At 49.4% G+C, this 18,991-nt stretch overlaps 8 protein-coding genes across 8 annotated transcripts; 6 read left to right on the top strand and 2 right to left on the bottom strand.

Moving 5' to 3' along the window:
• Nucleotides 1-1,982: 1,982 nt before the first annotated feature.
• Nucleotides 1,983-3,778, top strand: PV06_01490 (uncharacterized protein; the record flags this gene model as incomplete). The annotated part of the gene is made up of 4 exons (XM_016402097.1): nt 1,983-2,062; nt 2,120-2,262; nt 2,321-2,525; nt 2,587-3,778. The coding sequence occupies 4 exons, from the start codon at nt 1,983-1,985 to the stop codon at nt 3,776-3,778; spliced, it is 1,620 nt and encodes a 539-aa protein (XP_016269150.1).
• A 1,078-nt stretch (nt 3,779-4,856) lies between these two features.
• PV06_01489 (uncharacterized protein) lies at nt 4,857-5,724 on the top strand (the record flags this gene model as incomplete). Its single annotated transcript, XM_016402096.1, has 2 exons — nt 4,857-4,874; nt 4,933-5,724. The coding sequence occupies 2 exons, from the start codon at nt 4,857-4,859 to the stop codon at nt 5,722-5,724; spliced, it is 810 nt and encodes a 269-aa protein (XP_016269149.1).
• Nucleotides 5,725-6,609: 885 nt separating this feature from the next.
• Nucleotides 6,610-7,998, top strand: PV06_01488 (nitrite reductase, copper-containing; the record flags this gene model as incomplete). The annotated part of the gene is made up of 1 exon (XM_016402095.1): nt 6,610-7,998. The coding sequence occupies one exon, from the start codon at nt 6,610-6,612 to the stop codon at nt 7,996-7,998; it is 1,389 nt and encodes a 462-aa protein (XP_016269148.1).
• A 375-nt stretch (nt 7,999-8,373) lies between these two features.
• On the bottom strand, nt 8,374-9,648 carry PV06_01487 (uncharacterized protein; the record flags this gene model as incomplete). Its single annotated transcript, XM_016402094.1, has 1 exon — nt 8,374-9,648. One exon carries the CDS (start codon nt 9,646-9,648, stop codon nt 8,374-8,376), a length of 1,275 nt encoding a protein of 424 aa, XP_016269147.1.
• An 884-nt stretch (nt 9,649-10,532) lies between these two features.
• Nucleotides 10,533-12,747, bottom strand: PV06_01486 (uncharacterized protein; the record flags this gene model as incomplete). Its single annotated transcript, XM_016402093.1, has 7 exons — nt 10,533-10,741; nt 10,805-11,051; nt 11,122-11,641; nt 11,701-11,998; nt 12,057-12,247; nt 12,314-12,645; nt 12,700-12,747. 7 exons carry the CDS (start codon nt 12,745-12,747, stop codon nt 10,533-10,535), a joined length of 1,845 nt encoding a protein of 614 aa, XP_016269146.1.
• A 297-nt stretch (nt 12,748-13,044) lies between these two features.
• Nucleotides 13,045-14,505, top strand: PV06_01485 (uncharacterized protein; the record flags this gene model as incomplete). Its single annotated transcript, XM_016402092.1, has 1 exon — nt 13,045-14,505. The coding sequence occupies one exon, from the start codon at nt 13,045-13,047 to the stop codon at nt 14,503-14,505; it is 1,461 nt and encodes a 486-aa protein (XP_016269145.1).
• A 342-nt stretch (nt 14,506-14,847) lies between these two features.
• On the top strand, nt 14,848-15,360 carry PV06_01484 (uncharacterized protein; the record flags this gene model as incomplete). The annotated part of the gene is made up of 2 exons (XM_016402091.1): nt 14,848-15,191; nt 15,249-15,360. The coding sequence occupies 2 exons, from the start codon at nt 14,848-14,850 to the stop codon at nt 15,358-15,360; spliced, it is 456 nt and encodes a 151-aa protein (XP_016269144.1).
• A 278-nt stretch (nt 15,361-15,638) lies between these two features.
• PV06_01483 (uncharacterized protein) lies at nt 15,639-17,033 on the top strand (the record flags this gene model as incomplete). The annotated part of the gene is made up of 3 exons (XM_016402090.1): nt 15,639-15,660; nt 15,726-15,804; nt 15,857-17,033. Exon 3 carries the CDS (start codon nt 16,449-16,451, stop codon nt 17,031-17,033), a length of 585 nt encoding a protein of 194 aa, XP_016269143.1. The 5' UTR covers nt 15,639-15,660; nt 15,726-15,804; nt 15,857-16,448.
• Between the last annotated feature and the right edge of the window lie 1,958 nt (nt 17,034-18,991).

Below are 18,991 nucleotides of genomic sequence, written 5' to 3'. Positions count from 1 at the left end.
ATTGTACGTGGAAATTCCTCTTTGCCACACTAACGAAACAATCTAAAACTCTAGATTTTATCTTCTTAAATGCCGTCCCGAATCGATTCAAAGGCCAGAATACCAGGGGACCAGATTAAGCTGTTACCACTTCCTGCGGTATCTTCGTCTCTCGCTCTTGAATCAATCTGTCACACATGCTGAAGACTGCCTCAGTATTAATGGAGCGTCCCGTCCAAAGGTCCCATTGCTGAGCGAATTGGTGTGCAACAACGGCAAAACCCGGTATGACCGTCCAGGATGCATTGACCCCAGCTTTGAGATTGCGAGTTAGAGGTGGGTGGTAGCACATGTCTAGTAGAACATGTTCTTGACTCCAAGCTCGTTCAAGAAAGTGATGGAGTATTTCGCAGCAAGTGATTTCTTCGGATGATTGTGGCTCGAAATCCGGCACAGTAGAGATGATATATTGCGGACATTTCATTGCTTCAGCTTGTGTCACGCTCATTATATGAGTGAGCTTCGGCTTGGTGGTTGTGTAGGTATTGACATCCGCAACCAACTCTGCAACTTCCTTCTCGTCCCGATTGACAATGTATATCTCTTTGCAGTTCAGTCCGGCGACTAAAGCATAAATCGCTGCCCTGCTGGCGCCACCGGCTCCGTAGACCATGGCTGAATAAGCCCTAGCTGGTAACGAGGGGGATCTGCACGCATCCAGGGCGCTCTTGATGCCAGACCAGTCGGTATTGCTCCCATGCAGATGGCCATCGGGCCTGCGGACCACGAAATTGCAGGCTCCGATTTCTTTGACGTAAGCATCGACCGAGTCAAGTAGAGGGATGATAGTGCGTTTGTGTGGCATGGTCACTAAGCCTCCGGCAAAGTCAGACCGACGAAAAAGCTCAATTACGTCGTGAACGTCGGAAAGACGAAGAAATTCGCAGGCCCAGTCTAGGCCCAACGAGTTAGCAACATATGTGTGTATTGCTGGGCCGATCGAGTTTCCTCCAGGGCCGCCGGCAATATACAGCATCTTTCCCGCGCTGCCCATGGTTATTGTAGCGATGGGCAACCTTTTTCAATGTTAGTTGTTGGTCGCGAAAAAGGGGCTTTGATGACTGCATATGTCCTAGATGAGGGTTCCTAGCTATCTCTGCGCAGACTATAAAGAGCAGCATAAATCAATACCATATGCCGCTCTCTAGAGGCGTCTCATCTAGACTTGAGCCGGCCTACTTTTCTCGGGTAAGTTCTTTGAATCTTCAGATGCATCGTCAGCACGCGTAGTGGAGCACACCTGACTACGCTGCTTCACCCGGGCGCCATGCTGGTTGGTGAGAGCAGTCATGAGAGCAGATTTTGGAAAAATTCATGGACCACATTCCTCCGTGCGTTATGGTACGGCTAGAAATCCAGATTTAGGGTTAACATACCTGATGCCTTTGAAGGAGAAGCCACGACATCAGTGTTTTCCTCCATATTAAGCCTTCGAGTCCAGTGTTACAGGAAGCGATCCCCCAGACGATAGACTTCTATGAGTATCATCTCATGAGAGTCTGTTGTATAGTGTCACCAAGATGCTACCAGATATGGCACCATAGCAAGGCCGCGTGGTGCCCAGCTCCAGCCTCCAACTCAGGGGGATCTTCACCCATGAGCTCGGAACAACGCAAAATGGTTTTAGCCGAATTCCCTCACCACACGATCCGGGGTTCATGTCATACGTCTCCGCTTGGCTGGAGATCTGGAGGATCCCGGGGTATTTGCGATACGACTTGACAGTCTCGGTCAAGGAAAGCGTCAAAACAATCTTTTGCCTGGATTATGCCGAGGCTTTCCTCAGAGTCTGGGCTGTTCTTGTATTCTAGCAGACCACAAACAAGTGTTGTCGTCTATAAAGAAGATGGATCCACCTCACCTCAGAGTTCTGATCACTTTCGCCCTGGGATACAGGGTAGATTCCAAAACACCGCAAACAAACCATACACAGCACTTTTGCCATGGCAAGATCACCATTTCTTGGCCTTAGAGGCGCTCGCCTCAACACAGTTCTGATGATTGTAGCCGGCACCGAATTCTTGTACGTTGGGCCTTGAGCTAGAATTTGTGAGAGCACCTGCTAACAGGTACATCACAGATTGTTCGGTTACGACCAGGGTGTCATGGGTGGGCTCCTCACGCTACCATCCTTCACCAATGTGTTCCCTGAGATTTGCACTACAAAGGAGTGTAATGCTCTCAGGTCGCCTGCCGAGAATAGTCATGTGTCGACAATCCAAGGTACTCCTCCCGACCTCTATGCCGTCAAGCGTCAGTCAATGAAGACTGATGTGGACAGGCGTTTCAATATCCTCCTATAATTTGGGTTGTTTTGTGGGCGCCCTTACCGCCATGCGGTATGGCCAGGTCTTTGGACGTCGTCGAACTATCTTCATAGGCTGTACGTTCGTCATCATCGGCGCTATCCTCCAATTCGCATCGTTTGGACTGCCCCAGTTCATTGTCGGACGCGTTGTCTGTGGTTTCGGCACTGGCATCAACACGTACGTACGCCCCTTTTCTGTCATTCATTTGCTTCTTCATGCTAATCAGTCCATCCGACAGCTCGACTGTTCCTGTTTGGCAATCCGAAACTACCAAACCCCACCAAAGAGGGCCCGTGGTCGCTTTCGGAACATCAATGGTCATTGCAGGCGTTTGTCTTAGCTACTGGATCGATTACGGATTCTCGTTTGTCAAGACAAGCTCAGTCGCGTGGCGATTCCCCGTCGCTTTCCAGATCATTTTCGCCCTGATCGTTCTAGTCATGGTTCTTGTCATGCCAGAATCGCCGAGGTGGCTCGTCCACAAAGATAGGGTCGAGGAAGCTGCCCAAGTCATCAGCGCCCTGTACGATCTGCCCGAACAAGATCCAGTCGTGGCTGATCAACTTCAAGCAATTCGAGCCGTTCACTCAGTCGACGCGAAAGGAAGTCTCAATAACATGTTCATCCAAGGGTCTCTCAAGAACCGTACTCGCATGATTCTTGGAGTCAGCATCCAGATCCTTTCCCAGCTGACTGGTATTAACATCATCACATATTATGCGGCGGTGATCTATCAGAACGAAATCGGGCTGTCTCCAGGGGTCTCAAGACTTCTTGCTGCTGGTAATGGCACTCAATACTTCCTGGCATCACTCTTCTCAATTCCATTCGTCAAGTATTTCGGTAGACGGAAAGTGCTCATGACTGTGTCGTCCGGACAAGCATTCGCTATGGTCATACTCGCAATCATGAACAGCATCGGCGGCCGGGGCCCTGGCATCGTTGCTGCTGCCTTCCTGTTCGTTTTCAACACCTTCTTTGGCATCGGATACGCGCAAGTTTCGTGGCTGTATCCGGCAGAAATCACGCCACTGCGAATCCGCGCTCCGGCCAACGCGCTCTCGACCTCAGCAAATTGGATTTGCAACTTTATGGTCGTCATGATCACACCTGTCGCTTTTAACAACATCGGATGGCGCACTTATCTCATCTTCGCCGTCTTCAACAGTGCCGCGTTGCCGATCATGTACTTTTGCTACCCAGAAACCAAAGGTCGTTCATTGGAGGAAGTGGACCTTATCTTCCGTGATTCCAAGAACCTTCGTCAAGCCGTCAAGTTGTCCTTCACCATGGAAATGCACTATGACAGCAAGGGTGACATGATCAGAAGCGTGACCCATGATATTGAAGACTTGGATAGAGATCCACATCGACCTAAAGAGCGCGCCTCTGAAGTCGAACACCATGAGGAAATCGTCAAAGGGGAGTAGTCAGCATGCGTTGTCTGGACAATCGGTCCAAAGCCGACTTGCACTGCTGTCTCTGACCATCTGCGTGGGCGGGGAGTGGAAGAGGGTCACGGGCGTCATTGGAGAGGGAAGTAGAGAACTTTGAATGATGTCGAAAGTTTGGTGTAGACTATCCACGTCTTTTGTATCCGTGAGCCAGTAGGCCAGGCGATTCCTAATAATTTTTCCTTCCCTGAAGCGAATCGTTCCCAAACCGCACGCGTAGGGGATGCTCTCGTCGGCCGCGGTTGGATTCACGTTTCTGTCTTGCTAGTGGGCACGTGCGTGAACGGTCTTCGTATTCAAACAATCCGGCCTCTCATGAGTATTGATAGAGGGTAGCATCCTATTCATCGAGACCAGACTCGACAATACATCATCTTGGACCCCTGACAATCAAATTGTCTAGTGGTTGCAACCCGTCTAATAGCGGCCGATGGACATACATGGCAATGTCAAGTGATCTAAGATTTGAGTGCAAACGAGGACTTGTTTTGTCATACTAACGCTAGGACATCATTGAACGCACTTTGGTCGAGCTTCTCCGCGGTCAAAAGCTGTTGGCGAGGAGGTTCAGTTTCAGGTTGCTCGAGACCACGAGCATTACCCGAGGGGTATTTTGAAAATCTCCACTAACCTTCGGAGCTTTAGTCACAGTTTGCACAGACCTTTTTTGCTCTTTTGTATCCTTCAAAATGGCGTTGCTTGCTGTAATGGGATCGTTATTTGGCTATGTAGTCAATTAACCTCACCTTGCCAAATGTCAGCTCTAAAGCCGAACTTGAAAACCTGGTTCAGCCCACACGAATGGAGAGAGGTCTGTACCATCACCACCGACACCCTGACGTACCAAGCAGGACATGTGCATTAATCTACTTCTGCAGCGCATATTGACTGCCGATCCGTCATGGTTCTCGGTGTGCATGGGAACAGGTAAGCCTACTGGCAGCAAGGAAAATAGCTCTCTGAGCTTGTTCGACCTTCATTGACCATAATCTTCCAAGGGGTCTGCGCGCAGCTCCTGAGTCAGTTTCCGTATCCAGCAGAATGGCTTAAAACCATGGCATACATCTTTTGGGTACATGCTTCAATGACAAGATCATCAATGCCGTTCCCCTCTGCTAATTTGTGCACAGATTGCTGACATTTGCATCTTTGCCTTTTTCATGGTGTTGAGTAGCCTCCGTGCCATGATGTATCCACGTGTCGCCAAAAGCGTTTTGAAGGACTTTTCGAAAACTAGTTATCTGGGCACTATGGTCGTCGCATTTGAGACCATCATCTTGGGAATAGCCAGCTTCTACTCGCATCACCAAGCAGCAATGTACGTTGCGGAAGTCATGTACTGGATCGCAGCAGCTTCTAGCATATTCGTTGCTTGCGTCGGTATTTTCTTCATGTACGAGCGTCAGCCTCAGCACTCTTTCTCCGATATTACCGGGGTCTGGTTCTTGACTTTTATCCCACTCATTGTCGAATCAACCGTTGGGGGAGCCATCGCGCCCCAACTCGCTTATAAGAATAGCGTCACAGTCCTGGTAACATCTTTTCTCATGTGGTCGGTGGGAGTCGGCATGTCTACGATCATTTTACCCCTGTACCTGTGGCGGCTAATGAGTTTTCAACTTCCGCCACGAGAAGCGATAACTAGCACATACATACCGGTTGGCCCTTTTGGGATGGGAGCGTACTCGATCCAGCAGCTGGCGATGGTTTTCGCAAGCCACATCACCAAGCACAGATTCTTCTTGGGACGCACATCCCATGTACCGAACGATGAGCCAACATTGGCTACTATTTCTGAGGTGCTTCACTGGATAGGGATTCTAGTGGCCTTGGTTCAGCTCGGGATCGCCTCCTTTCTTGTGGTCGAAGCATGCCTATCGGTATTCGCTAAGGTGCCGAAGAAGTTCAACGTCGGCCAGTAGCACTTGACTCTAGATCTTTTGACATCGCTAATGGAAACATCAGGCTTTTGGAGTTTTGTCTTCCCATGCGGTGTGTATAGTAATGCTTGGAACTCACTGAGCCGAGACCTGCGCAGCGAAGGTATCAAGGGATGGGGTGCATTTTGTTCAGTCGTCACAATTGCGTTATGGTTATTGTGCGCTACAATGAGCTTTTATAAGGGTATGTTTGGGAACACACCTCCGTTGCTTGGCTGATTCTGGTTACGACTAGGCATTTGGCAGGGCAAACTATTCTTTGCGCCGGGCCTGAATGGCTGGCTTGATCGAGAGGTCAGTCAGAAAGAAAAGCGTGAGCAACCCCCTGGTATGAGCAACCATCCTTCTGGACTGTCGACCGCGAGCGATGATCAGAGTATCACAGCTCGACATATGTGTCAGGATGGAATCCTTCAATTCAGCGGGGCCTATTACCAACAAGCATGACCTCCAGGTCGCGTATCCCATCAAAGACTCAATTGGTGCATATCGTGATCGAGCAAGCTTCTGAGATCCTAAAGCTTTTGGAAATCTCGCACTGTACGAATACTTCCACGCCCATGGAAATTGACTTGTGTGGCCATTCCATCTATTTTCTTACTAAGAGTATCGATTCATATACCTAAATGCAGCCTAGACTCGCGTTTATATCCTCGAAATGGCTAATGAGGGCTAAAACAATAGCACGGACGGGATCCCAAGCCTGGAAGAATCAGACCATTCCTAGACGTCTCCGCGGACCTGGATCTGACTGTAAAGGTCATAAGACTTCAAGATGAACTAGTAAATTTCTTAAAGTTCTCTCTCTATTACTGTATAAAAAGTTCAGCACGTTCACAAAATGCTGCTTGACCCTCGATCATCGACATGTATGGAATTCAGCCTAGACTTATGCGAGTTTGGTCTGGCACAGCAGCACGCAGGCCGAGTGTATACATAGGATGGAGGACATTCCACAGCACACAAACGAAGCAGATCTTCAAGTCTACGACAGATGAACCCCTCAGACAACGTCGAACTGTGCTAACGACAGTCATAGCTGGCGCAGGCGTACTCTCCTTACTACTTCTTCCGCACGGAGTCACACACGCAGAAGCACCCGCAGGGGAAAGCCCTGTTAAGCACGACAAGTACATCAACGGAGACCACCCTCATGGTCATGACAAACGACTTGTACCGCATCAAGCTCCAATAAACATCAAGCATGCTGTTCATAACACCAAGGGACACTTAGCTGACGTCTACGCCCACCTTGAGCACGAATCATTGGACATTACCAGATTGCCCGTCGAAGAAGCAATTCTGACCGCCGCTCCCAATGTCCCTCCTCGGATCACACGCGACCATCCTGTGGTTCTAAGAGTCGATCTCAGCACGACAGTCAAGAAGAGTCAACTGACAGGGGCCTACAAATACGAACAATGGACATTCAATGATCAAGTTCCGGGTCCATTCATACGTGCAAGAGTGGGCGACGTGGTAGAGTTGACGCTCACCAATAAGGACGAAAATGGCATGCCACACAATATCGACAGCCACGCATTTCTGGGCCCCGGGGGTGGGTCGGCAGTGACCACGACCGAACTCAATCAGTCCAAAACGGCGAGGTTCAAGTTGCTATGTCCGGGGCTGTTTGTGTACCATTGCGCAGCAGGGCCAGTACCAGTGCACATCGCCAATGGAATGTTCGGGTTGATGTACGTCCAGCCGGCCGAGGGTGACCTCCCGACCGTAGACAAGGAATACTATGTCATGCAAAGCGAATGGTACCATGAACCGCCGGAGGTGGACGACGACGGGAGAAAGTCATCCGAGGTCGAGTTCTCGTACCCCAACGCCTTGCGAGAAGAACCCGAGGCCGTGTTTTTCAACGGCAAGGAGTCTGCGCTAACACGCGACAAGCCACTCAAGGCCAGCGTGAATGATACGGTCCGAATCTTCTTTGGCAACGCCGGTCCAAACTTGACGAGCTCCTTCCACGTCATCGGTGGCAACTTTCGACGAGCATACCGCGACGGCGACGTGTTGAGCCCTCCCGCGCAGTTCACGTCCACGCTCAGTGTTCCACCGGGCGGCGCTACCATAGTTGACATGCATATGCTCGTCCCGGGTACCATGACATTGGTGGACCATGCTATTTTCAGGCTGGATAAAGGCGCTGTGGGATATTTGAATGTCTCCGGCAAGCCGAGGCCAGACATCTACCAGAGCGTGCAACCTCCGGCTCCATGTCCTGGCTGCAAGCTACACCCATAGCCAGTGAGTAGCAAGAAGCTACGAAGGCCGCGTTTGCAATGCTCTCTGCTTTTAATGTAGCCATAACGACTTATATTGGAGTCAGGTGGGCTGAAAAGCCTATCCAACTTCCAGAAGTCACCTTCTAGACCGCCATTCGAAGTTTTCGAGTACAATCACCGTTCATGAAGTTTAAGCAGGTGTTTAGGTTCGTGAGATCGAGCTTGAGCAGGGATAAATCCAAATCTTCGCTCACGGTGATTAGTGCTCTAGTGTGTGTTGCAGGAAACGGGTAGAATTAGTGTCCAAAATGCTGAGTTAAATTCACGTTCAATTCTAATCCCCGCTAATGCACAGTGCGCCGTTTCCAGTATAGCCTCTCCAGCATATCTCCATTTATGCAATACCAGATCCAAAGACCTCAGAATGGATCCGTTCTGAGGGGACGCCCAGAGCCTCGAGGGATTTTTGTTGTGCCTGCATGAAAGGTATGGGGCCACAGAGATAATAGTCGGCGTCGGGCAGGATGACCTTGTCCTTGATCTTCTCCACGTCAATGCGACCGGCGTAGTCAAAGTCTTTTCCTTCTTCATCTGAATCACCGACTTCTTCATAGAAGACCGCCTTCGATACTTGTGGGTTGTCCTTGACAATTTGGGAAAGATAATTCTTCATCGCGTGAACCTTTCCACTGCGCGTGGCATGGACAAAGACGACCTTTCTCGTTGGAGCGTGTTCGGTCAGAGTGCCGAGCATTGACAGCATCGGGGTGATCCCTACGCCACCACTGATCAAGACAACGGGATTGCTCGATTCGACATCCAAAGTAAAGTCCCCGTACGGGTTGCTGACGTCAATTTCTGTGCCTTCTGGGACATTCTCGTGCAACAGATTTGATATGCGGCCTGCGGGCGCAAGGTCCTTTGCGAATTCCTTCTTGACGGAGATTCGGAAGTGATTTCTTTCAGGGGTGTCGGACAGACTGTACTGTCGAGGTTGATACACCCCGAGTTCTGGTACGAATACGCGGACTGAGATGTACTGGCCCGATGTAAATGTTGGTAGCTTTCCTCCGTCGACTGGCTCGAGATAAAACGATATGATTTCATCGCTCTCCTCGATCTTGCGGGCAATTCTGAATTTGCGCCACCCATTCCAACCACCAGCAGATTCTTCAGCCTTCTTGTAGAGGTTTGCCTCGAAGTTGATAAAGATATCGGCCAGCTGTTGATATGCCGCCGCCCAGGCATCAATGACGGGTTGATTTACGGCGTCTCCAAGGACTTCCTTGATTGAGGCCAGCAGGTTCTCGCCGACGATGGGGTATTGGTCTGCAGTGATGCCTAAACTGGCGTGTTTGTGGCCAATTCGAGATACTGCGCTAGTCAAGGCTCCCAGATTGTCGATGTTAGCGGCGTACGCCCAGACCGCATGGGCAAGCGCTGCAGGCTGAGTTCCCGTAGATTGATGTGCGGAGTTGAAGATGTTGCGGAGTTCTGGATGGTTGTTAAGCATGCGTTTGTAAAAGTGCGACGTGATGGCGACACCATGCTCAGCCAACACAGGAGCAGTAGACTTCACGATCGCCTGGTGCTCTTCGCTCAGTCCATGCTGAACCGGTGATGAGTGAAAGTCTGCGCGAGTGTTGCTCGTTGCTACTATGGCTGACATGACTGTGCGATGTAATGTTCCTCCCGTTGCTCTTGAAACAAATTTGGACACTTGTGATCTGGCCAACATATCTGGACTGTGGATGAAGGCCTTCGGTGTCGATGTTCAGACGTCCTTTGGGGGATTTTATAATGATTAACCACAGGTATCATCCGATGATCAAGGCTTACAAAAATTTGTTACCATCGAGTGAGGAATATCATGCCACTCTCACTGCCAAGGGGGGTATGTGTATTTTCAATGTATTATGCCTGGTAAGGCTGCAGAATCCCGGAGAAAGCAGGGCAAGCTTTAGGTGGTTTTGCCCCCAATTGAGGGAATTCCCACTGTTCCACACCCCGGTAGGCCGCATCTCCGCGGGGGAATGATTTCGGTCCCGGTGTTCTCGCCCTCTCCTACACTCACAAAACCACAGTCAGCGGTTCCAAAAGCTCACGAGTTATTTCAGCTGCGTTCGCCTTCAGAGTTGCCTTTCCAGACTGCAGAGAATGCGTATTAAAATACGAATACATCAAACCTCTGAATTGTTCCCCGCGGAGATCTTTGCGAATCTCTACCAATCACGCCACGGAGGATCCGCCATGAAATAATCTCGGCCAGACTCCAAGGGGGCTTGTCATTAGTCACAACAATGGCTTTTGAGCGAATCGCGAGCTTTCAAGATTGAGCTGACCTTTTTGTGCTGTAACATAATTCTGTTCGTCTGGTAGAATTTTAATGTCTTTCGACTTGGTACTAGACGTCACATCAAGCTCCACGTGCGTCGCGGCTAGATCCCATGCATGCCGCCAAATCTGCCGAATCGCAAAACGTAAAGTGTACAGTGGCCTGACAACTTTGAACGAGTCGCTCGTGATAGAGAACTTAGTCAGCTTTTATTCTGGTTAATTCTGGTTGTCGACCTCTGTTCCTAGCTCGGCCACCCAGTTATCAAAAGATGTGAGTTGCTCGTCACTGATCAAGTAGAGACTTCCTGGTGATACTGGAGCTCTCTCCCCAAATTCTGGATCGAAATCACAGGGGAATGCTACAGTGTTCTGATCTGATACCAGGTCACTCTGCGATAACTTGTCAATGAATGAGGATATATTCTCTGTTGTTCATGTCACATATCAGCCTGTGGCTCTGCGATGTAATGTGAAGAGAGTATACAAACCTTTTCTGGGTGGGCGTATATCGCCTTCAACCAAACTATCATCCAAGTCCGTTATTTGTGCATCTCGCTGGGCCATTCCGCCACTCTTCTTCCACACGATTTCATTGTGACTGAGGATGGATGCTAGTGCCCGTTCATTCTCCTTTGGCGACTGCAAAAGTCTCTCTTGGCTCAGGTATTTCGGTTCATGTTCCAAGCGAGTCTGTGCTACCTCGTGCATCATGTAAAGTTTCTGGATGTTAATTCCCTGTACGCTGTGAGATTCAATGCTCCGGGCATGTGCATGGAGACAAGCTCCAAGCTGCGTGTATGCTTACCAGAAGGGAGATGAACTTCCAATATCTTCCCATCTCTTGTATACATCGCAGGTTTTCAATCACGTTTGCTCGTGCACATGCTCTGACTTCAGTATTGGTGCACCACAAGAAGGGAACTTGAATGGCACAAGAGGAATACGCAGCATAGCCAACAAAGCTTGGTACTCGCCCCATAGGCAGGGACGACTGGAGCAGTGTCCTCAACCAGGTGGAGATTGAATATGCATGCTCATATGCGACTTGAGCTGAGATCTGCCGAGCATAATCCAAGCCACCTGCAGGCTTACCCCACGAGAACAGCGGGACTATGGAAGAGTGCAGGGCGCAGAGACACTGATCATATATGATATGTATAAGGGTGAGGAGCGGACCATTCTGTGTGTTGACATCCTCGACGGACAGAACAGCGAGGTCCGATCGCTCCGAGATTTTCACTTTCCAGTCCTCCAGTTTAGAATGAAGGCTTTGCAGGGTGTCGAGTTTAACATCGGCACTCTTTGTGAATTGGTACACTTCATTCCTGACCGCCACTGTTTTAGTGAAATGGAGCCTGCAGGGCATCGGCACGTCAATGCTTACCAGAGCGACAGAATATGAATCAGAGCAGCATATATGGCGCACAAATGGGAGTCTGCATTATATGGTTCGGGTTCACTCAATGCTCTTGCAACCTGGTGCTCATAGACACCTGGAAGAGGAATTCTCTCTAGAATGCTGGGTATGTTGCCCACAATGAAATCGGCTTTAGACCCGAACATCATCATGCATACACACGCCCACAGTCGACGGCGCCTGAGTTCCGCTTGGCGAGTGCGAGCTGTTGTACTAGGACCTCCGGCTGGAATTCCAAGCACGTATGCTATCTGGATGCCATTCCCTATTGTATTGCCGTCAGTATCCCAGAATAACTTGTGAAAAGGTTCTTTAGCGCGGACATTTGTATATGAAGCTCCTCTGCCATTCACCTTCACTGTACCAGTAAAGGGTAAGATTGAGAAATGTGGCGATGTTTTCTTCGCGTGGCGTCCCCAATTGAGCCGCAGCAATGGAAGCGGATGAGTTCGCCCATTCGTGACCAAGGCCTGCATCGAGAAGTACTCGATGTCCAGATTCATCACGGTAGAACCTTTCTCGGAGTTACAAATGAAGCAAGAAACACGGAGTAATAATTTGAGGCACAGAATGCACATACTTGGACGCGAAAGCACAAACGCTAAGCAGTATCTGAGGCTCTACCATCCTCAACCTCACCTCCTCAGTGAAGGCTTCTTCATCTAGGAGTAAGCGGGCATTATAGACGTGAGAGAAGTAAATGTTCACAAGTTCGCCGACGAGACCAAATGGTATACCACAGAAGTCTGTTTGTGGCACCCACGAGGCAGTGGGCATCGGCGTTGAGACCAGAGCTTCGGACGCAAACTCTTGACCTTCTCGCAGTACCGGCCACTGGCTATCTTCGTATACACAGGAGACTCCCAATCGCTCGCAGCGGGCGCATACTGGACGTAGTCCATTGCAGCGTACCTATTGCACGTCAGGCCAACATTCAAGGTAAAACTCCTGAGGAGACTCGCTTACTTTCTGGGTGTTGCATCGTCTGCAAGCACGTCTCGGTCTGCCAGCCATATATGCCACAGTTTGGCTCTGCGGGCCTACAGACCTGGAAAATTAAGCGGACAGGATGAGGAAACCGTCCAGCTTCGCCCGCACCTCCGAAGCCTGTGAAGAAGAGATCGGGAAATGGCGGGTCTTGGCATGCAGGAGCGGCAAATTCGTCCCCTGATCCCAGCCCGTTGCCTATATATGGACTAGACCAGTTGAGTCAAGCCGGACTACTTCGAGTTGTAGTGAATACTTATAAACATCTACTATGATTGTGATAGGCGTCACCACAATATCCGCGACAGAGACCAAGAATATCGAATGATGGCATCAAGCGTCCTTTTCAAGAATGCCACGGTTGTTACTATGGATGAGGCTGTAGGTGTGCTCGAGCATTGCGATGTCTTGATCGAAGGCAATATCATTAAATGTGTGGGCTGTAGCCTCGAGAGACCTTCTGCAGAAACAGTGGTCATAGATGGCACAAATTCCATCCTGTCCCCCGGCTTTGTCGACACACACCGACATGTTTGGCAACAACAGCTGCGTACTATCGCTGGAGATTTCACCATCTTTGAGTATGGAGCAAACATTCGCAACAAATTCGGGTCTTGCTACACTTCACACGACGTGTACCTGGCAGAGCTTTGCGGAGCTCTCGAGTCCATCGATGCCGGCACCACTTGTCTTCTTGACCATTCACACATCATGAATTCGCCGGCACACTCAAATGCAGCAGTCGCGGGCTTGAGGGCGTCCGGAATTCGAGGAGTTTTCTGTTATGGAGCGTATCCCAACCCTGTGTTCGCCAATCCGGCTGTGAGTGATGGTTCTGCTGAGCATCGAACTGACGACTGGCGCCGGGAGGACGCGAAAAGAGTTCGGGAGGAGCACTTCGCTTCCAATGGGCCCGACAGTCTCTTGCGATTTGGCTATGCACCAACAGAAATGGAACGGACGCCACTGGAGCAGACTATAGAAGAGATTCGATTTGGACAATCTATTGGATCGGCTCTTATTACCGGACATGTGGCAATGGGTCCGCTGGATCGTGGGATACATCTGGTGCGCAGTCTGGATGACCAAAGCCTCTTGGACTCTAGAATGCTTCTCAGCCACGGTGCAAGCCTTACCCCCGCGGAACTCACTGCGCTGGCAAATTCAGGCGCTTCGGTATCTTCCACCCCTTCCACGGAGTTGCAGATGGGTATGGGCCTGCCAGTGGCATTCAAGGCTGAAAGTCATGGCTGCACTGCAAGCATCGGTGCAGATATCACATCCAACAATCCTGCCGACATGTTCGATCAGATGCGTTTATTACTCCAATGCCAACGCTATGTAGACGCAGGGGATGTGCCTCCCTGTCCGCAAACGCTAAACAGGAGGTGCGCGCAAGTCCTCAGGATGGCTACTGTTGGAGGCTCCAAAGGTATGGGTCTGGAAGCTCTTACCGGAACTATCACCCCGGGCAAGCGTGCTGATATGATACTGACACGTTGCGACTCCTTGCGTATGACTCCTGTTCATGACCCGGTTATTGCATTAGTTATGTACGCTCACTCTTCAGACATTACACATGTCCTTGTGGATGGGGCTGTACTCAAAAGTGAAGGTGAACTGCAATTACCATACCTGCAAAGGGATGGTAAAGAGGCGAGTCTACCAAAGCTTCTGAAAGATCTCCGAACTTCAGCTGAGGGGATATTGGAACGATCTAAGCTTGTTGCAGAGGCTGAGAGGGCGAAGAGTGTTCGAGAGTACTTTAAGCATTCTGGCACTTAGTAAATCGCAAATCTCTACACCATTACTCTTGCTTGTGTTAAAGATCCTTTTTTCCTCCAAGGATACTACCTTTCACTCGTTCAAACAAGCAGACTCTAGACTGATTTCTCGAAGACACAGGTATCTCGGCTCGGCTTTCTCCTATGTAGAAGTCCATATGAAGTCTCGTGCCTCCCTCAGACGAGGTTATACTTGCGAGACACCTTCGACCCAATCTCGGTTGAGATACTCCTGAATCCTCTAGAGCAATGAATGAGCCTTTTCAGTGTGAGTCATGGGCCCATGTTCCTCACAATTGCGACTTCCATTTGAGCAATGTTAGATACCTTTCGGGGTGTCAGCATGAAAGACCTCGGTCCCCGAATCGGGGCAGCGATCGGTCAGGAGATCCTCGATCTCAAATTTCTGATCGGAGCGGACGTTCTTGAATCTCTGTCAATCAATCTTGATTGTCTCAAGCTACCTACACCGAACCATTTCGCGATCCTTGAAAAGAACAACCTTCGCTTGGTTCGTACATTCTTGCGGCGTCTAATGGTTAAGGACACAGACTTGGGCTCGCTACCCCGAGACAGTCACAGCAGGCGTCAAGTAGCCCTTCATCACCGATGTGATATTCAAATGCATCTGCCCATCCGTATCGGCAATTTCACGGACTTTTTGCTGACGTATACCACGCTAAGAACGTAAGGCTGATATCGACTCATTGATCCAAGTAGTATGCTGACAATCCTAGTGTGTAGACATTGTTCGTCCTGGTCAAGGACTGAATGCAAACTATTACCACCTTCCGACAGCATATCACGGACGAGCATCTTCATTCGTGGTCTCGGGCACATCAGTTCTTCGCCCTAGATCCCAATACCTTCAAAATGGGACTCCAATATTTGGCCCGACACGTATGTTTGACTTCGAAGTTGAGTTTGCTGCATTCATTGGTACAGATAACTTAATGGGGGAATCAATACGCGTTCAAGATGCTGAGGATCATATCCTCGGCGTGGTAATCCTCAACCACCGGTCTGTTAGGGACACGCAAAAAAGGGAATCCCTTCACTTGGACCTTTCAATGGAAAGAACTTTTGCACCACAATCTCGCCGTGGATAGTCAGTCTTGGGGCATTAACAGAACACCGCACGAGCAAAATTCCAAGTGTGAGTAAATCCATGTCGATACAGACACTCCGATGTGGGACCCAGCGATTAAGACAAGAGGTCAGGTAGTCCTGCTTCTTCCCTACCTAGAAGAAGCCGTGACAAACGCCGCGTTTGACATTCCACTCGAAGTCAGACTGAAAGGTGAACAAATAAAAAATTTTCTAGTCTATTAATACTCTCTAACAGCGTTGAGGACACGGCTAAAGACGAAACCGGGGAACACCTCGTTGCTCGGACGAATACTCGCCACATTGCCTTTTCATTCGGGCCAAATGATTGTCCATTACACCGCTGGTGGTTGCCCATTGAGAACAGTTGATCTCATCTCGACAGGAACGATTTCTGGGCAACTTCAAGAAGACGCTGCTTCTCTTCTAGAGCTCTCTCACGGTGGCACACTGGCCATTCGGCTTACTGCAATCGATCAAGAGGGTCAGGTTAACGCTCCACGCTGGGCATTCCTTGAGGACGGGACGAGGTGATCATCAGCCCAAGCTGTCAAGTACGAGGTCCAAAAATAGGATTTGGCCGGTGTGCTGGGAGAATCACTACGGCCAGTGGGGACTGCTGAACGGCTGCACGCGCGGAGTATTGAGCGTGGTAGCCAGCAATTTCCCGATCGTGGGCCGGCCACAAGTATTGAAGTACGCTACACGCCGCGAGGAGTAGTGATAGCCTTCCGCATCCTAGAAATATCCATTTTTAACATTTATCAATACCGCTAGACTTCAAGTACATTGCGGTGAGAACTTTCTCACAAGACAGGCTCGACCTTGAACGAAGCTATGGAGCAGATATCTCCTCTACCAGCAATAAAGAGATACATTACGTCGCACAATCCTATATCCGGGGCATCTGTATTGCTTCCTGAAGACCCTCTCAATTGGAAAAGCTCAAAAGCAAAAGATACCGCCGCATGCGTCGCCTACACAACGACCGAATTCCCTCCAAAGCTAATGGACGAGCAGGACTTGGGAAAATACAAAGAAACCATGGCAGGCGGGAAACTAGGACTCGTTAATCCCTCTGGTACTGTGTGCAGAGTTGTTGACTTCGCTCCAGGTAGAGAGGCGATCATGCACAGTACTAAGAGTCTGGACTATGGCGTAGTCCTGGAAGGCGAAGTGGAAATGGTCCTAGACTCCAATGAGAGGTGCACATTACATAGAGGAGACATTGTCATTCAACGAGCAACGATGCACGGTTGGAGAAACAGTTCGTCAGTCAAATGGGCCAGAATGCTTTTCGTGCTGCAGGAGTGCGAAGATTTTGTGGTGGGCAATCATCAGGTGGTCGAGAATCTTGAGGCCACTCATGGTAGCTTTCTCTATCAGAATGGTGATTCGAATACATCGATAAATGAAATATAATTCAGTGGCAGGAGCCCCTTCAGTATGAATCTCGTCCTTTAATGAAGTGTAATCAGCCATGGGTCGATTGACTATAAAAAAAAAGCTAGATAGCTCGACGTACATTAGAACTTTGTTTTCGGATACATGGAGTCCAACACAGCCTCTTGCTTATCACAATCAATTCATGCATCGTGTTCTAAAAGCCCATAGCTCTTCATGGAATGAACTCATGCGAGACATCATCCAGTGTCGGTAGTAGTGCTCCTTTTTCCTGAGCCATGGCAATCTTTCTACAGCCTCAAAAGGCCGAGCCTAGATTTTGTCCAAGTATATCTACCGTATTCTATCAATCATATTGTCCAACGGTTTGCTGTCTTAGCAAGATGAACCATGGGAGCTGGACTTCCCGCGGCGATTTCGCAAGAGGGGGATACGCTCGTCTTAGGTCGATTCACCGCGGAGGATTGACTTTTGAATATTACCAAGTAATGGATTTATTGTTTGAACGCCAGTGAACAGGCCTCCTCCGTTGTACTTTCTCCATACTTGTCCGCATGTCTGGGGTCGGAAGTGTGGAGTATTCCCCGATCGGATTTCCCGTCCTCAGCTCCATCAGCTTCAGAGTTCATCAAGACTTTATATCGCAGAAGGCTCAAAGACCTCCAGTTACTTCGTCCAAGTTAAGCTGTAGTCTTACTGAAGTCAGGATATTCTGCACTGCCCATTTCTTCAAAATCCACTCGAATCTCAACGACCACTATCATGGCATCACCCCCAAATGAGAATAAGTATGAGCTTGGCAACACTCCCGCCGTAAAAGAGGACAGCCAGACCGCCTATCATATCGACATCACTAATGCCCCTGACACTATCGGTGACTGGGACGAGGCTGAGGAACGCAAATTGATGTGAGTCTGAAGAACTGGGCTCATGGATACATTCCGTTGACAAACTACCGCAGCCGAAAGATCGACTTCCGTATTATCCCTTTCCTCAGTGTAGTTTACGGCCTGTCCTTGCTAGACAGGAGCAATATATCGGCGGCTTATATTGCTGGTATGGATGAGGCCTTAGATTTGACCGTCGGTGAGTCTTGAAATACCTCGAGTCCGCAGTGTGCTCTTAGACTAAACAGATATTTTCAGGTGCGCGGTATAACATTGCCCTCATGATGTTCTTCGCAACGTATACCCTTCTGGAACTCCCGTCGAATCTAATTATCCGCCGTCTCGGTGCCCGAAATTGGATATGCTTCTTGATCATAGGGTTTGGCAGTATGGTCTTGGGCATGGGATTTGTCAAGGACTGGGCTTCCCTTACCGTCCTAAGAATGTTTTTAGGAGCTTTCGAAGCAGGAAGCAAGTGCCTGCACACTTACTGCGTGTGAATTGCATGATAACGATGAACAGTACTTCCCGGCGCACTCTTTCTCATCTCATCCTGGTACAAAACTTTCGAAACCGCCAAACGGTTCACGATATTCTATATGTCGGCCCTGCTTACAAATGGTTTCAACGGAATTGTAAGTAACGTGCATATCTACAAGCCTAGTCAACTCTTGCTCATCATCACAGATAGCGTATGCGCTATCTCTGATCCACGTGGGTGACGGCGCTTACAAAGAGGGATGGCGTTGGATATTCATCATTGAGGGTGCTGTCACTATAGCATGTGGGTTTTTTGTGCCATTTTTCCTCGGAGAATGTAAGTCGGCGATTTGTTCCTTTATTTCGCACCCATAATGATATATCGATGCTAGTCCCGGAGAAAAGTATCTGGCTCAATGATCGAGAGCGCCACATCGCAAAGCGGCGCCTCACCTTTGAAGCAGGGGGCCATAGTTATGAGAAAGAACCTTTGCTGAAGTCGCTGAGAGCGCTATTGGATTGGAAAATTGCCTTTTAGTACGTCGTCCCTCAATCTCTGTCCTTCTTTCACAAAGTACATCCACTAACAGGTGCTTACAGCTGCTTTCA

Source organism: Exophiala oligosperma, assembly GCF_000835515.1.
Source record: "Exophiala oligosperma strain CBS 72588 unplaced genomic scaffold supercont1.1, whole genome shotgun sequence".
Taxonomy (NCBI): domain Eukaryota; kingdom Fungi; phylum Ascomycota; class Eurotiomycetes; order Chaetothyriales; family Herpotrichiellaceae; genus Exophiala; species Exophiala oligosperma.
Note: the sequence above shows the minus strand (reverse complement) of the source record. Positions and strands in the feature narration are given on the sequence as shown.